This window comes from Leptonotus elevatus, chromosome 13 (genome assembly GCF_054856555.1).
Source record: "Leptonotus elevatus isolate MCC_2025b chromosome 13, RoL_Lele_1.0, whole genome shotgun sequence".
NCBI lineage: Eukaryota > Metazoa > Chordata > Actinopteri > Syngnathiformes > Syngnathidae > Leptonotus > Leptonotus elevatus.
Window position 1 is genome coordinate 21,830,815 of NC_141251.1, and position 17,518 is coordinate 21,848,332.

The 17,518-nt window shown below is 41.9% G+C and overlaps 2 protein-coding genes across 7 annotated transcripts; one reads left to right on the top strand and one right to left on the bottom strand.

The window, feature by feature from the left end:
• Nucleotide 1: 1 nt before the first annotated feature.
• Nucleotides 2-11,310, top strand: ddx43 (DEAD (Asp-Glu-Ala-Asp) box polypeptide 43). Of its 4 annotated transcripts, none has more exons than XM_086093773.1 (17): nt 5-484; nt 775-830; nt 4,340-4,457; nt 4,532-4,681; nt 6,158-6,239; nt 6,328-6,487; nt 7,016-7,134; nt 7,201-7,311; nt 8,159-8,300; nt 8,378-8,478; nt 8,700-8,787; nt 8,929-9,056; nt 9,313-9,421; nt 9,897-10,036; nt 10,118-10,205; nt 10,271-10,470; nt 11,080-11,310. In XM_086093773.1, exons 1-16 carry the CDS (start codon nt 211-213, stop codon nt 10,427-10,429), a joined length of 2,025 nt encoding a protein of 674 aa, XP_085949899.1. In that variant the 5' UTR covers nt 5-210; the 3' UTR covers nt 10,430-10,470; nt 11,080-11,310. The 4 variants fall into 4 exon arrangements, 3 of the variants coding, with proteins under 3 accessions (XP_085949900.1, XP_085949899.1, XP_085949898.1); XM_086093772.1 differs by having other exon boundaries at nt 6-484; nt 4,529-4,681; XM_086093774.1 differs by lacking the exon at nt 11,080-11,310 and having other exon boundaries at nt 2-484; nt 4,529-4,681; nt 10,129-10,205; nt 10,271-10,417.
• A 1,062-nt stretch (nt 11,311-12,372) lies between these two features.
• On the bottom strand, nt 12,373-17,160 carry LOC147164197 (elongation factor 1-alpha 1). 3 transcript variants are annotated; one of them, XM_086093031.1, is made up of 8 exons: nt 16,999-17,160; nt 15,861-16,056; nt 15,434-15,613; nt 15,062-15,358; nt 14,845-14,995; nt 13,839-14,095; nt 13,376-13,610; nt 12,373-13,152 (listed from the first exon to the last, which is right to left on the bottom strand). In XM_086093031.1, exons 2-8 carry the CDS (start codon nt 16,002-16,004, stop codon nt 13,028-13,030), a joined length of 1,389 nt encoding a protein of 462 aa, XP_085949157.1. In that variant the 5' UTR covers nt 16,005-16,056; nt 16,999-17,160; the 3' UTR covers nt 12,373-13,027. The 3 variants fall into 3 exon arrangements, with proteins under 3 accessions (XP_085949157.1, XP_085949158.1, XP_085949159.1); XM_086093032.1 differs by having other exon boundaries at nt 15,861-16,048; nt 16,999-17,136; XM_086093033.1 differs by lacking the exon at nt 16,999-17,160 and having other exon boundaries at nt 15,434-15,633; nt 15,861-16,010.
• Between the last annotated feature and the right edge of the window lie 358 nt (nt 17,161-17,518).

Genomic DNA, 17,518 nt, shown 5'->3' on the forward strand with positions numbered 1-17,518 from the left:
TGGTTCCAGTTGGTCTATTTTATTAACACCATCTTAAGAGAACATAATCATTTTTTATTAACGAAGTACTCGATTTAATTGCAATGGAGGCGGAAGGGTGACAGTCTGAGGAGTCAATGAAGGCATCGTTTTGATTGACAGCTCTTAGTTTGGTCGCTCCCAGAGAATAAGAAGAAGAAGAATGGTTTGGCCTCGGAGCTCATTTTGAAAATGTCTGACTGGGAAAAGGACGAAAACGAGCCCGTGCCGAAACCGGCTGCGACTAAACGGACACCTCGTGGAAATATAGGATATTTTAAGGAGAATAAAGACGGTTATTATGTAGACGGTGGGAGACGTGAGTGCAAAAGTCCAGGAAAGGATGGCGGCTCTTTTCGCTGGAGTGACGAACGAGGACCCGGTGGAAGACGCCATTTCGGGTCTGAAAAGTCAAGTTCACCTGTTACCATCACCGTGGAAAGTGTCTTGGTTGGGAGGATAATTGGTATGTTTTATGTGCTTACTTAAAATGTCTTTAAAATACGAAGCAACTACGTTTTTATAATGTCAACCATTAGCTATGTTAGCAGCTAGGCTAAGCTTTCAGCACATGGGCGATATATCTGGTGAGTGTAATGTATTTTAGATCAATGTTTTATAGTTTTTGTCATAGGATTAGATTATGTCCGTGGTACAACTGTGTGCTAATGTTACCATTTTTTTCTTCATAGTTTTGATAATTGTTCATATAAATCTGGTAAAAGTCCAACTAAACTGCGTTATTTCTATTTTAAGGCCGTGGAGGAGCCAAAAAGCGTGAATTGGAAGAGAATAGTGGTGCGAGAATCAAGGTAAAAAAATTTCCCCCTTCCCCTACTGGATAATCCCACCAAGGTCTGCTCCCGTGAACTTTTTATCCTAACCTGTCCCAATCGCATGATTAAAGTTAAAGTTGACTCACATCATATGTGATTCACGAAAAATGAAACGGGCATAGGAATGACTCCTTCCACTGATGTATTTATTTTTATTTATTTTTAAGGCCATATCACCCAGCCGTAGTTAAAGGGACTGAAATTGTGTAGAATTTAGTGCTAGTAGAATGCAACGACCTAAATTCGTAAATTTTGAAGCGCTGCACTACAGTGCCTCAGAGAGACCATACTTCGCAAGCTTACAACCAATTACTACGTTCACGAAGTGCTTCTCCCTCGGTTATATATATATATATATATATATATATATATATATATATATATATATATATATATATATATATATATATATATATAAATAACATCCATGTCCCTTTAAAAGCACATTTAGATATAATTAGGGATGCACGATAACGTTTTTTTTCTCGCCGATAACCAATAAATTCCTGCTTCTCCGTACTGATACCGATACCTTTTTTTTTTTTTTTTTGTAATACTACACACTATATTTAAAAAAACAAATACACACATCAAAATATACATATTAATGTGTGCATTTGTATTTTTGTTTACAAACACACCTGAGGAATTTCCCATCATGGCTCTGCCTTGGATCTAATGATGTATCTGACATTACTACAATGCATTCACAATATCAGTTCTGACTCTGAATCTTCAAATATAGACAATTATTGTTTTTTATATTTTCCCAGCACTGTCAAAATCAGAATGCATCAGTCATTATTTAAAAAAAAAAAAAAAAAAAGCGCTTTTCGGTTTCTTTTTTCATCTATCACATGTGCAGCAGGAGAAAACAAACGCTCACTGTCAATGTTAGTGCAAGGGGCTGACAAGTATTTACGTGCAAGTTGGGACAGGCTTGGGAAACGGGACATGTTGGTTCTCCAGTATTCAAATTGTGTCTTGGGGGAGTTCTCTGGGCACATTGGTAGTGTTTGGGCTCTGACAGATATCCCCGTATTTCTACTTCCACTTGGCTGGTTCCATGTCAGCGATTCCCACACAATGTTAATACATGGGCGGGGCGCCCAAGTAAACTTGCCCCCGCCAGAGATTTTACGTATTTTAAAACTATAAGGCGCACTTAATTTTGTCTTATGTGTGCACCGAGTTCTGGAGATGGTTTCCTTCCAGCTAAGCTTCGGGGCAAATGTTGCTGTGCCAACACATGTTTCTGATTGGTGGGCTGGTTCACGCTCATTCTTGGTGGATTGAGAAAGTGAATAAAAAGAGATAAAATGAAACGCCAGACGCCTCCTGTCTCCTGTAGTTAATTTCGTTTACCCCGTTTGGACCCCACCCTTTTGGCGATGTGCAGCGACCGGGCGCTATCCATGGGGATGACTCTAACTCCGGCGGAACTTCGTAAATGGCATCACCTTAAAGTCGAGACATGCTTACAAGGCACAGTTAAAACTGCAATCTATCAGTTACGCGGCTGTACATGAGAATAGAGCAGCCGTGAGATAATTCCACATCATTTAGCATCCATCCATCCATTTTCTTAACCGCTTTTCCTCAAGGGTCACGGGGGGCACTGGAGCCTATCCCAGCTGGCTTCGGGCAGTAGGCGGGGTACACCCTGAACTGGTTGCCAGCCAATCGCAGGGCACACAGAGACGAACAACCATCCACATTCACAATCACACCTATGGACAATTTGGAGTGTTCAATAAACCTGCCATGCATGTCTTTGGAATGTGGGAAGAAACCGGAGTACACGGAGGAAACCCACGCAAGCACGGGGAGAAAATGCAAACTCCACCCAGGAAGGCCGAAGCCCGGACTCAATCTCACATCCTCTGCACTGGGAGGCGGACGTGCTAACCAGTCAGCCACCGTGACGCCAGATTTGAGCATGCATGCTACAATTTTTTTTTTTAGCATGCATGCTACAATTGTTTTTTTTAGCATGCATGCGCCAAGTATGTACGTATGTATGTAAGTACGCTCGTTTCGGAGCTGCGGTTACCTACAGTTAGCCACCAGTAGCTCTGTGTGTGCGTGTGGGTTTATATCACATCATGGAGACCATTTTCTGGGTTTTTACTATCATTGTGGGGACCACATGTCCTTGTGGGGACATTTTGGTCCCATGAGTCCAAACCTCTTTTTGAGGGTCAAAACTTGGTTTTAGAGTTTAGGTTTGAATTGGGTTTTGGTTGGGGATAGGGTAAGGTAGTCAGTTGTGCTGATTAAGGTTAGGGTAAGGGTCTAGGACAGGGGTAGGCAAGTTTGGTCCGAGAGAGAGATGTCTCCCTCCTCGAACACAGCTGAGAGCCTCCTGCAGAACGTAATTATGAGCTGATGATTTGAAACACCTTGGTTGGAGGCAGGAGACAAAAACATGCAGGACTGCGCCTCTCTAGGACCGAACCTATCCCTGGTCTAGGAAATGCATTATGTTAATGAGGTTTCCCCACTAGAAATGTAAACCCAACGTGTGTGTTTGTGTGTGCGTGTGTGTCTGCGTGTGTGCGTGCGTGTGGTGAGGATGTGTGTGAATTGGGGGAAAAAACAAAGCAAAACTGTCAGTATAAGATATGAAAAGTAAAATTACAACAATTATTTTTTTGCGCCCCCACGGGGGTCGGTACACCCTAGCCAATGTGAAAATGTGTGACCTGATGGTCTTAACTGGTTTCTGCTGGATAAATGTGCCAGAGTCCAAGCCAGGACAGATCACAGCGACACAACGGTCTAGCTCAAGTCACCCATCTAATCATTAAGAGGTCTAATCTAAGTTAACACACCCGAGTAAGAGCAAATGCCACAAGATGTTAATTCCAAAATGTGCATAGCAACTTTTGATTGAGTATTAAAGCTTTACCCCAATATCAATTTATTGCTATTGGGGTAAAGAGGTCTGAAAAAGTCGGCTACTGTCCTCTTCTGCTGAGATGACTAATAGGATTTAAATTTTTATTTAAGGGAACTACCTTCATGTGCAGTTAAAACAACCCATTTGTATTATTTCACCGATTATTTTTAAATAATTTCCAATAAAACAAGATTAAAACACTCAAGGTATATGCTGCTTGTAATGGGAAAAAAATCAGGATCGGCAAAATCGGGATCCGCGGGTCGGACTTTTTTAAAAGATTGGGGATCGGTGATCGGCCGGAAAATCGTTATCGGTGCACCCCTAGTTTTCACGCCTAGTCTTGTTTATAACTGCTGGATGGGAGGAAGCTACTTGAGAATGCTTAAAATGGCCAACGATTTTGAGAGCGAGAGAGCAACATTAGTGTATTTGATGCGCCTCTTTTATCGGTCCATTTTTATTTGGTATTGGACCGATGACTGTGACGTCATTTTTTCCCATCGGTGCGATAATTATCGTGCATCCCTAGATGTAATATGCACCTGTTCCTGGATTTAACTTCTGTTATTGTTTATTGCAGATCAACGATGGCGAGAATGAGGCTGAGGTGGTCATCTTTGGATCTTCTGCCACCCAGCAGAAGGCCAAAGAGATGATAGAAGAGCTGGTGGCCAATGAGAACCCTCGACATAGCGGAGGTGAGTTAAGGAGAGTTCACTGGTCTTCATGAAAGCTCTTACCAGGGTATTTATTGGAATCAATGTCCAAGGAGGCTATGAAAGAGGAAAAGGACGGGGAGGAAGTGGCTCAGTGTGGTCCAACACACAGTTAGAGGAATCTGAGGTGGCTCCGGCCCGAGTGCCCATAGACTGGAACAACATTCGGGAGAACATGCACAAGTATGAAGAGATGAAGTGGAAAGGTGAGGAATCGGTCCATAGTCACCACTATATATACCAGGGGTGTCATACAACCCCTGATCCGGCCCGCGGGATGATTTTGTAAAGTTAAAAAAAAAAAATAGTAGTCTGACCAATTAATCAGCTGGCCACAATCAAAACATATACATCAACATAAAAAAGCTGTCCTGCCATTGGTTCAGAGCATTCATGGGCCAATAGGATATCAGCATGCAGTGAACATGTCCCACATCAGTGAATGTCGTGCATGAGCATGACACAAGATGTCGCATCCAAAGTCCTATATTAGCGTCAGAATGAATGGTATTGGCATGTTACTTGTTAGCACTCACCGATGCCACTGTTTTAATGCAGTATCGGGGCCTCTGCCGATACCATTATCGGTATCGGAATAACACTAAACATAAACACATATGACTTAACGTCCTTATAGCTTCATTAACTGTGCCACACAATGCATTCTGGGAACAAGATATATGCAAAACGGGTAGCTACAACATGCCCAGAACTCATATAGGCAAAGTGTTGCTGTGTGCCATTTGCATTTGTGTTATTTTTTGGAACAACATAATCACAGTTGAGCCCTGTAATGTAGGGCTAACTCACAAATTGCGAAAATCTGCGTATAATTGGCGGCAATTGTTTTTAAGTTATATACCATGATTTTACCCGCTTGGTCATATATTTTTCTCCATGTGGCCCTTGAGTTAATGAGTTTGACACCCCTGGTATATGCACATGGTAATGGTTTACAAACTAATTTGTCCTAATTCACCTCAACTTTAAGATGCAGGTTCATAGCAATCCCTATTAGTAGAAAATAAATTATAAAGCAGCTCACAAGTTTTATTTGGATGCAATTGAAATTGTGTTACTTGATGTCAACTTGGGACAAAAATTTTAACTTAAATTTTTATTAACTTTCTTCATAGATTCAATGTCATTTTTCAGACAAGTAGCAGTTCAATTTGACCTGATTTGATCATATCTTCTTTTAAAATAAATTACAACGAGCTGATTTTTTAATTTTATTTAACTACAATATTTGTAATACATATAATTAAAAAGGTGTTTATTCATTTTTAATAATAAAAAAGATACCAGGTTTATTTGAGTTGAAATATTTGTTTCAATAAATAGAAAACTAAAAATACTGTATGAGCATTTTAGTTAGTTACATTATTTTTGTAACATTAAGACATTCTTTAATTACATATACCGTAAATGAAAAAAATGACTAGCAGTTTCATTTGAGCTGGACATTCTTTTTTTATTTTTAATAAGTCAAACAAATTGTTTTGTTCAAGCTCAACTTGAATGTAATTACAACACAGCACAGTAATATAAAGCTAAGATAAAACTCATAACACTTTGTTTGAAATTACCTTATTGTTTCTTTATATAAAATAAAGTTTCAGCTTCAGTTGGACAATCTGGGGGTTGGGTTGGTTATTGTTTTCCTCTCTGTAACCTTGCAGACCTGCCACCCATGAAGAAGAATTTCTACACTGAGGCTGAAAGTGTGTCCCTCCTCACCGCTGATGAAGTTTGTGATTGGAGGTGAATTTTACACCAAATTCGTACTTTCATTTATTCATTTTTTGCTCCTGTACAATAGCTGAATATATTTTTCACATTTTCCACACAGGAAGGAGAACAACAACATCTTTGTGGACGACCTCGTGGACAGCGTGAGAAAACGTCCCATCCCCAATCCCTGCCGGACCTTTCTGGAGGCCTTTGAGTTTTACCCAGAAATCATGGACAACATCCATCGGGTTGGCTTCGTTAAACCGACCCCAATCCAGGTATCGACCGGTCTCTATCCATGGCCTGTAGTGTTCTGCACTGTTTTGTAAAACTACTGACCCTTTGACGTTTTTTGACAGTCGGGTAAAGGGCCAATTGTGTGCACCATGTAATTATTACAACAGACCACAACTGGAGGTCAATGAAAATTTTATTTTTACTTGAAAGGTCTTTACATTCTTATTTAGCATTGTTGTTTTGTTAAAAAAAAAACACGCACACACTTTTGTCAGAAAACTATGTAAATGTGAAATTATTATATCAGATATTTTTTCTATATCTTTAACATTTTTATAAATAAAAAAAACAATGTAAATTCGAACATCATTTAGGGAAAGTGTAAAAAAATTTCAATGTAAATTTAAAAACCCACTATATGCAAATAAAATATTTTCTATCACATCAATGAACATCTTCTTTTATATATAATCGTAGTAGTAAAGTTAATTATATCGCATATAAGCCGCGCTGCACGTATTACCTTTCTTTCTTTCTGGTATAGTTCCTGTCTATGCTGTTTTCATCAGTCGCAGGCATGGCCTGTGCTGCTTAGCGGGAAGGACCTGATTGCTATCGCTCAGACGGGAACAGGCAAAACTTTGGCTTACCTGCTGCCTGGATTTGTGCACATGGACGGACAGCCCATGTGAGCACCGCATCAGTCTGGGACATGAAGGGACATGAAAGATTATTTGACATTATTTGTTCGTAGACCTCGATCTGAGTGCGGAGGCCCCGGCATGTTGGTGCTGACTCCCACCAGAGAGCTGGCCTTGCAGATTGAAGAGGAGTGCGGCAAGTATCGCTACAAAGGCTATAAAAGGTTAGAACACTGCCGTGCAATATAGTGGCCACACCCCGTTTATCTCACAGTATTTTCAAGACCCACCCACAATAGGTGAAAATCAACGATACCATATAACCACTATAGCACTATGGCGGTGTCTCAGTCCTGCTACTTGCGTCTCCTCTAACCTCACGATCCACATGTGAGTGACGGCAAACTAATGTTATATATATATATATATATATATATATATATATATATATATATATATATATATATATATATCTGGTCGCAACACGTTTTAGTTTTTATATATTTTTATTAAATTTTCTTGAAATCTACTTTGGTGGTGACCAGTTAAGTATTACAAGTATTAACATGGTGTGGGAAACAATAACAACTAAAAGGTTTTGCTTAGTAATTAAACATTTATATTGTTCTCTGTACATCCCCCACTGCCCCCACCCCACAATAATGTGTCATTCTTAGCACACACTGGGAGGTGCGGTCTGATGTAATAATCAGTGTTGCCTTAAGTTATTATTTTTTTTTATTTTTTTTTATTTTTTTTCAGTGTTGCCTTAAGTTATGACTTCAGTTCGTTCTATGACGACTTGCAGTGGCTTATAAGATTGTAACATCACAAAATTGATGGTATTAGTTAGCTTGTGTATGGCATTTTGCATTGTTGGTTAGCAATTAGATAAACTAAACTTTTGGAAAAACAATGTATTTGTTTTAAATACAGAAGGTGTAATTCACTTTGTTTGCTACTTAAAAAAAGATTTAAAAAATCCAAACGCTTAAACGATGACCCATTTATCTATTTGGAAAGCATTATGTACACACCAGGCTGAGTTGTGTTTCCTCTGTCATCTCTCAGCATCTGCATCTATGGCGGTGGAGACAGAAGGAGTCAGGTCAACCTGGTGAAGAGCGGGGTGGACATCGTAATAGCCACACCAGGACGACTAAACGATCTGCAAATGAATGAGCTCATCAGTCTGAAGTCCATCACCTACTTGGTTCGCCGTCTGTTTATGGTTTTAGATCCTTTCCTTTATGATTGTTGTATATTTGCATGTCTAACAACTTCAAAAAGGTGCTGGATGAAGCAGACCGGATGCTGGACATGGGCTTTGAACCTCAGATCATGAAGATTCTGCTGGACATCCGGCCTGACAAACAGACGGTCATGACAAGGTATTAAAACATTTACAAAACGTCTCATCCTCTTAAAAACGTTGGTAAAATTAACTCATTCACAGTCGTGGGCATTTAAATTGGTCAACTTTTTTTCCTCCGAATTTTTTAAATTAAATACTTTTGAAGGAGTGTCCACCAGATGATGCTTCTTAACCCATTGAAGTCACCCACATATGTTGAATATTTAATGATAGAGTTCACCATGTGACCTGTTTCAGTGCCACCTGGCCCTCAGGCGTAAGACGTCTGGCCAAATCATATCTCAAGAATCCCATGATGGTCTATGTGGGCACCTTGGACTTGGCAGTAAGTGAGGATGACATGTCAAGCACACTCAATCTAATTTTACCATTATAAGGAATGGTATACATATTTCTTGGAGCCAGGTTGAAAAAAACATGAATTATAACCAGATCATTAGAATGAGAATTAATGTGTGTGTGGCAGGCTGTCAATACAGTGCAGCAGACTGTGCTGGTCCTCCATGAGGAAGACAAGAAGTCCTACCTGTTTCGCTTCATCGGGAACTTGCTGCCTGAGGATAAAGTCATCATCTTTGTCGGCAGGAAGATCATGTAAGTTTGCACCGACTGCAATGTAGGCTTTCAAGTCTGGGTTAGGAGTTTGAAGTCAGGGTCAGGGTTTATGGTTTTAAAGTAGGGTGTCAACTTAGCCAGAGTTAGGGTTTCAATTCAAATTAGGCTTTTCCGTACTATTTTAGATGTACTTAAAACTTTATGCAAAGTATCAAATAATCTTGATAATGTGTCTACACAGATGCTTATCTGAAACGACCCATACTGGTTGAGTAAACATGCTGTCTCTCCGCAGATGCGATGACCTGTCCAGTGACATGTGTCTTCATGGTCTCGTCGTGCAAAGTCTCCATGGCGACCGGGAGCAGTTTGACCGGGAGGAAGCGCTCAAGGACTTTAAAGAAGGTGAACCACAAAAGAGGAAGTCTTGCCTCAAATGGGACCTCTATGTTCTGTACTGCATTAGTACACAACACATTAGCATTAGCTAACAGTGGCAGCTGTATTACCTTCTGTTAATAATCTTTGGCTATGTTGTTGACCTTTGGTGATTTGTGCCACACACCTTCTCTAAAAACAGTTGGAAGTGTATTTTGGTGAATTGATGATGAAATGCTAGCTTCACAATAATGCTCTTGAATCTCAATGCATCTCAAATTCAGTTGACAAATTATTAGTATTAGATGGCAGCGGTTGCTTATGAAAGGCAGTACAGAGTTGCTCAGTGAAGTCAGTTGTAGGTGGCGTGGAGAGATCCAGCCCGCTGGTTGTCAATTTAACAAAGGCCAGCCTTATCATTGACTCATCAGTATGTAGAGGGAGACATTAAATATAACTAACAATATTTTATTTTGATGTCTTGTCTTTTGGCACCTTGTTGGTCGCGTTCGTATCCTCGTGGCCACGGACTTGGCGTCGCGTGGGTTGGACGTCCATGACATCACGCACGTTATAAACTACGACTTCCCTCGAAACATCGAGGAGTATGTGCACCGCGTGGGCCGCACTGGACGAGCGGGGTGAGTGAAAATGCTTATGTTGACAACTGTAAAATGCCGTTTTAGTTAACAAAAAATGTGTGCAACGTTTCTATGATCCAGACGCTCTGGAGCTGCCATTACGCTCGTAACAAGAGATAACTGGAGGATGGCACCCGAGCTGATTCCTATCTTGGAGCGATCTGGGCAGGTTAGCCCACAATGACGCTTTAATCATGTCCAACAAACGGGTCACAATGTAAATGGGCATTGCAGGATGTCCCCGTGGAGTTGGTGCAAATGGCGGAAAGATATGAAAAGCACAAGAGGGAGAAGGAGATGTTCCCGGCTCTCAGGGGTCGAGGTGGAGGACATGACGGAGGACGTGATGGACGACGTGGGAGCCATGATCACTGCCAAAATTGGGGACTCTAATCAGGCTACTTCTTCCTAGCGAATCAATTCATCGAAGACAGGTATAGAGAAGTTTATATACATCAGGGGTGGGCACCCACCCCTTTGTGCTTAATGGCCACATTTGATTTGAAAACAGACATGCAGTATGGGCCAGGTCATTTGAGAGGTAAAAACATTAATTAGCCAGTTTTGATAATTATTAAATGTATGTTTAAATTTGTATTTTACCAGTGTTTTGTATTTAATAACATAAAAACATTTTGGCTGATTACACAGTAATCATCCTTGTAGGGTTTACACGGACCCTTACAACATTAGCCTTAAGAATAAATGGCTTAGAGATTTTGGGAAGAAACTAACTCGAAGTGAGCGTCTACATAGGCTAAATTCAGCTTTAAGGCTTTGGCAGCATCTTTTGGCATAAAGTGTTACACAAAGTACAAAAAAAGCTAACCAAGTTTAGGGAAAAATGACTTGACACCCTGATAATGTCAACGTTCAGTGGGTCTTACTAAAGAACAGAGCAGGTTGATGAGGCTTGTAGTCTATACTTTGCCCACCCTTGATTTACAGTATAATTCGTGTGACACGCAAGGTTTTGCTTTAGCAGAGAAAACCCCGATTTGTGGAAAAGCAATAAATCTCTTACGTTTTGCTTTTCTCAACAGTGTGGGACGGAAGCTGAAGCCTGACGTTCTAATTTGTCATTGGATTTTCAAGTTTTTATTTAAATTTTTTTATTTCTTTCCAAGTTTCCATTTTGTCATTTAGCAGCCACGGTATGTGGTTGTAAACGTCCTGCTTAAGATATTTTCATTGGGCTTTTGTGTTGTCTGTAACTTGACCAGTTCACATTCTGTAGTATTCTGTTTAATAAAGATGTTTTATTCACTTGCGTACTTGCGTCTAAAAGATGTGTTTAATTGAATGAAGTTGGGATTTTGTCATTAGATTCAGAAGAACAGCAGCATGTTGCTGAAAACTTGGCTACACAGATAAACAAAAGTGTATTATCTCTGCTTTCTTTCACAAACAAAATGGGCTATGAACAGTAGTACAGTCTGAAGCTGTTCTAGATAGGTGTGTTCATTGTGGAGAAACGTTCTGCACTCAACTTCAGTATTCTGTTTTAATGGTGGTATCGCATGTAGGACTTCACTGGTCATCCTTGGTATTGGTCTTGACTTGTCCTGCCCTTAGTCTCTGTCTTGCTTTAGACTCAACTCCTCCAAAGTCTTGGTATTGACATAGTCTCAACTCATCTAAGTTGTTGCCTTGACTCCACAATGTATTGGCTTTGACTTTCTTTGTGATACTGCTCAACAAAACAAGGTATCCTGATTATTTGACGCCTCAAAATCTTGGTCTCTACCTGGCTTTGATTCGTAACTGTTAAGTCTACTCTCCACTTGGCCTCAAATTGTTGGTCTTGACTTGGCCTTGACCCCGCTCAGTCTAAATCTTGACATTTCTGTCAAAGTCTTGGCCTTTACATGGTCTCCTCAAAACATTGGTGTAAATTAGGCTTTGATTCCTCAGTCTTAGTCTCGACTTCGACTGAAGTTTTCGTCTTGGCTTTGCTCTGACTCTTGGCATCAATGTCTTGCTCTACACTTGGCCTCAAGGTCCTGGTCCGGACTTTGCACTAGATTCCTTTCATTCTTGGTCTTTGCTCGGCCTCAAACTTTTGGTCTTTTGACTGGCCTTCATTACAAGAAGTTCTTGGTCTGATTATGGTAATTTTTTGGGCATTCTATCTCTCTAAGGTTTTCAGTGTGAAAACCAAGGCTTGTTGTCTTGTGAGGACATAACCCCAATTTCAGTTGCAGCTTAGTCTTTTTTTTATACTGTGTTATTGCGATCTTCACACATTGAGAAATTTTAATGCATTCCAAGCCTTGTTTTATTGAGCCTCCTGATATACACAGAAAACGTACAAAATGACAGGACCACAGCCAACATGCTGAGTGGAATCATGTTTAATGTCGCAAAGCATCTTGTGCCATCCTACAGTAAGGTGCAATAGCGTAGTCAATTCTGAAATATCTCCAGTGCATGTTCAAAGTTAGCAAAGTGCCAATGAAAGTGCTTCAAGAATTAGGAGGCTTATTTGGAGCCCCTTGGAAAGGACACGCAATGCCATTTGTTTTAAATGCCAGTTAAAGCTTAACCACAACAAAACGTTACGTTCTACCTACTTGATACTCAGAAGAACATACAGTAGTTTTAACTGCTAGTCCTGGGCTCATACAAAGCGCAGTGATCGTAAAACAGACACTAAAAAGGACAACATTTAAAATGTAAACAGTACCTGTACTCGAGCACTATAGGTAGGCGATAGATTGGAATACCCCTAATTGAACAATGGTATTGCCAAGAATCGAATGAACAGTGCACACTTAAAACTATGCGTTATTACATTGTATAACATGGTAATCCAACTATGATAGGAGACGGCAGATCTATTTGTTTTTCTTTCCTTCGAATTGTTTTGCGATGCATTGTAATGATTAACCAGTCTTTGGTTATTAAGTTGAAGCAGCCAATAATGGGATTGAGCTGGATGACTGATTTCCTGCCCTGGGAGACCCTGGGGTTGGCAGTGTAGCACAACATTCATTTGTTCCTCTGGGCCTTCTGGGCAGACTTAGTGATTTTGCCAGTGGTGGAAGCCTTCTTCTCCACACCCTTGATGACTCCCACGGCCACCGTCTGGCGCATGTCACGCACTGCAAAGCGACCTGTAAGTCAAGTTTAATAAAAGGCTAATTTGACTGAGTAGAAATATTTAGGAACACCTCATAATCAGGACCAAAGAGGACCTTTTAGTTCCCATAGAATCTCATGTCCTAGTTGGCCAAAGCAATTCAAGGTGTTAAATTTTTTTAGTTTTTTTTTTTTTTTTACAGTTTTTAAATCCCATATTTTATCAAGAGCTATTGTTGGTGGTCTCCTCAGACTTACCCAGTGGAGGATACTCAGAGAAGCTCTCAACACACATGGGCTTGCCCGGAGTCATGTCCACGATGGCCGCGTCTCCAGATTTAAGGGATTTGGGATTGTCCTCCAGCTTCTTGCCGGAGCGGCGGTCAATCTTTTCCTTGAGCTCGGCAAACTTGCAGGCGATGTGAGCCGTGTGACAATCCAGCACAGGGGCATAGCCAGCACTGATCTGGCCTGGGTGGTTAAGGATGATTACCTGCAGCCAAAATGGACAGCAAAGCATGTGGTCAAACTGAATTTTTGGGAACCAAATTGGAAAAGCAAAACCTCCATGGGATTGCAAATTGAAGCATAGTCCCTGAACCTGAACTGAAGGAAGTGTTTTTTTATTTTATTTAATTTATTTTTTTTCCAATAAATGTAAACAACACGGCCATCTGACTACTATGTCTGGTACAATAACAGTACTACTTTTAAACGCCACCTGAGCAGTGAAGCTGGCAGCCTCCTGCGGCGGATCGGTCTTGCTGTCACCAGCCACGTTGCCGCGGCGGATGTCCTTCACGGACACATTTTTGACATTGAAGCCAACATTGTCACCGGGCAGTGCCTCGGAGAGCGCCTCATGGTGCATCTCCACCGACTTCACCTCGGTGGTTATGTTGACGGGGGCAAACGTCACCACCATGCCAGGCTTTAAGATGCCAGTTTCCACGCGACCTACAGGAACGGTGCCAATACCTACGCATAGAGAAGACTGCTTCAGATATGCGATATTTCTGGAAGTGATTGTAAAAGTTCTCAAGCTGCACACCAGTGTTTCCCAACCTTTAACGGTACCTTCTACCAACTAGTGCAAGGCTGCCTGTCGCTGGCATAGCTGGATGAACAAATATACATTTCTACCCGGCTGTGGAGAATGACTTCTGGATGTCTTCAAGGGGAATTTGGTCCACCATCCAGCGTCTCAAGAAGCCTCGAAGACCTAAAAATCCACCAAGGCGCCATTGTATGCATAAGCAGAGTCTGGGGATTTGCAGGTCAATCTACGTTTCCAAGTTCACCTGTGATGAGCTCTGGGTTGTAACCAAAATAGCAAGATGGTTGCTGCATCAGATCGAGAGGGGCTAGGTGAGGTGACTCCTGGTTTCCTCCTTGGTGAGGTTCTCCAGATACATCTCACAGGAAGGAGGCCCGAGGGAAGAACCCATGCTGGAGATAGTTTGTCTGCTTGCTTGGGAATGCCTCAGGATTGGGATCTCCCCAGTAGATCTTAACGAAGTGGCTGGGGAGAGGGTCATCTTGCCTGTTTTGGCTGCTGACCTAACCCTCGTACATGCGGAAGAAAAAGGATGGACACCTTATGATCTGTCACGGCACATTGTGGTTGGGAATCACTGGTCTACACCATTTGGACAAGAGTACACCCAAGGAACTTTAAGCCAGCTGAGTTTTTAATTGGTAGTTGAAGGAAATTGAGGATTCCTTGCCTCCAATCTTGTAAACATCCTGAAGGGGCAGACGGAGAGGTTTGTCCGTTGGACGAGTGGGTGGTTGAATGGCATCCAGGGCTTCAAGAAGTGTGGTCCCCGATGCATTGCCATCCTTCCTGTTGATCTTCCACCCCTTAAACCATTGCATCTACAACACGGAAAATTGTTAGTAAACATCAATGGATGGAGATATCAGCATAACAATTTTACATACATTGGGGCTGGCATCAAGCATGTTGTCTCCGTTCCAGCCAGAGATGGGCACGAAAGGCACGGTGTCTGGATTGTAGCCTATCTTCTTGATGTAGGTGCTGACTTCCTTGACAATTTCCTCGTAGCGCTTCTGGCTGTAGTTGGGCTCGGTGGAGTCCATCTTGTTGATGCCCACGATGAGCTGCTTCACGCCCAGGGTGTAAGCTAGCAGGGCATGCTCGCGGGTCTGCCCGTTCTTGGAGATGCCGGCCTCAAACTCCCCCACACCAGCAGCCACAATCAGTACAGCGCAGTCTGCCTAGAAGACAGGAGAGAGTTTGGAATATTGATGCAAAGCTACTGAACGCATTGACTTGGTCCTCAGGTTGCCTACCTGTGAGGTCCCGGTGATCATGTTCTTGATGAAGTCTCTGTGTCCTGGAGCGTCGATGATGGTCACATAGTACTTGGTTGTCTCGAACTTCCACAGCGAGATGTCGATGGTGATGCCACGCTCCCTCTCGGCTTTCAACTTGTCCAGCACCCAGGCGTACTTGAACGAGCCCTTCCCCATCTGGAAGACATCGAAGAAAACTTCTTTTGCTATTAAGACTCATTTACCTTAAAACAATGTCCTCAACATTTTCGGTGCCATGGACCAGTTTCATATAAAGCAGTTTTTTTTGACAGACTGGTATAGATGCAAATAAACAATTTTAACACAGGTTTGTCTTTTAACGCCTTGTGCTTGGTCTCCATGTGTCAAAGCAATTTTGAAGGCTTCGGTTGTGAGCGGGCTCAGTGCATGAGTTCATCCTTACCTCTGCAGCCTCCTTCTCAAACTTCTCGATGGTCCGTTTGTCAATGCCGCCGCACTTGTAGATGAGGTGGCCCGTGGTGGTGGACTTGCCCGAGTCCACGTGGCCGATCACCACGATGTTGATGTGGACCTTCTCTTTGCCCATAGCGACCGATGACACGTTAAGTCAAGAAAGACTCAGTTGGGCTTCTGCAAAACTGGCACGGAAACTCTTGAGTGCACTGTACATTTTTTATTTATTTTTTATTGGAATATCATGGAACCCATGATCCTAAAATTGCACAATTTGCAATTCAACCAACAGTTTACCTTGAAAGGTACACAAATCATTGGTATTTTAGGCATGATTGTGCATTGTGGGTTTGGCACAGGACACTGATGCGAGTTCCTGTCATCTAATAATTGGATAACGTAAGCCACTAACTGATATTGTCCTTCCACTACAAGGAAACCAATGTGAATTGATGGTGGCTGAATAATTCCTAGTTACCTGGCACCATCTAGTGATAGTAGTCTTAACCACACTCACATCAGAAATTTTTGCTAGTATTTCAAGAGAAAAACAATCAGCCCATCGACAGATCACATTTAGGAAAAAATTGTAAGTCAGGGCACTCGTATCTAAAGACATCACTGTACAGTAATGCTCGTCTTGCTTTCTGCCTTCCTTCTATCCAGCCAACCATCCCAAATATTCTTCTCTGCCATATTGTCCGTGTGCAGTGTGCTGAGTGCTGACACACCCTGCCAACCCCCCCCCCCCCCCCCAATAAAAATCTAAATTTTGTCAGCCATTTATCTCTCTACATGACACTGCAGGACATGTTCTTTATGTTAATTAAAGAAGCATTCGGCATGCAGAGCAGGCTGTAAACATCCTCATCCTTCTTGTCCAGCAGCGTCACTGCGGCAGTTGCCGCAGTGCACCCCCCTCCACCCTAAAAAAAACTGCGCCAACTTAACGTAAGAGATGGCTCGGGTCATGTGAACAGCGGATGGGCAACACAAGAGCCTCTGCCGTGTTGTCAATCCACCCCCTACCCCCATAAAAACCCTACCTCTGCTTGCCCCGTCGTAGGATCACATTCCCGGGACAGTAGCTGTGGCTAACCCTATTTATGACGCAATTTCTTGCTTACCTTAGCAGGGAGCTGCTCGTTTTGTTTCTACTGCTGTTGATGGTCAAGTGCAGGTCGTCTGAGTGTGCGCGCGCACACACTTGAGGACAGACGACGCTGATCCGCTTGTAGGCTCGCACACGACATGCAGTAAGGGAGGGGCTGAGGGGCGATTGCGTAATTGCGCGTACACGCACCTAGTCGTTGGAGTCGACTGTCGGTGCCAAATAATCACCCTCTATATATTATTTGATATTTTACTGTTGTGTAGTTTGATTATTTCATGACAGTCTTCAACTTTTCAGTCCCGCCGCTGGCCACTTTATTAGGTACACTTTTCCAAAAGATAATTTCTGTAGAAATGGAATTGCTGTAAATACTGAAGCTCAACTGAAACGCTCTGGAATTCATTGCATTGGTTGAATGTGAGAAATTCACAAGATGAAATGGCATTGTCATTCCAACCTCCAAAAGAAAAACACACATTTTTGTTACATTTTTCTCTTTCATGAAAAAATAAAAGATTGTTTTAAAAGCATTT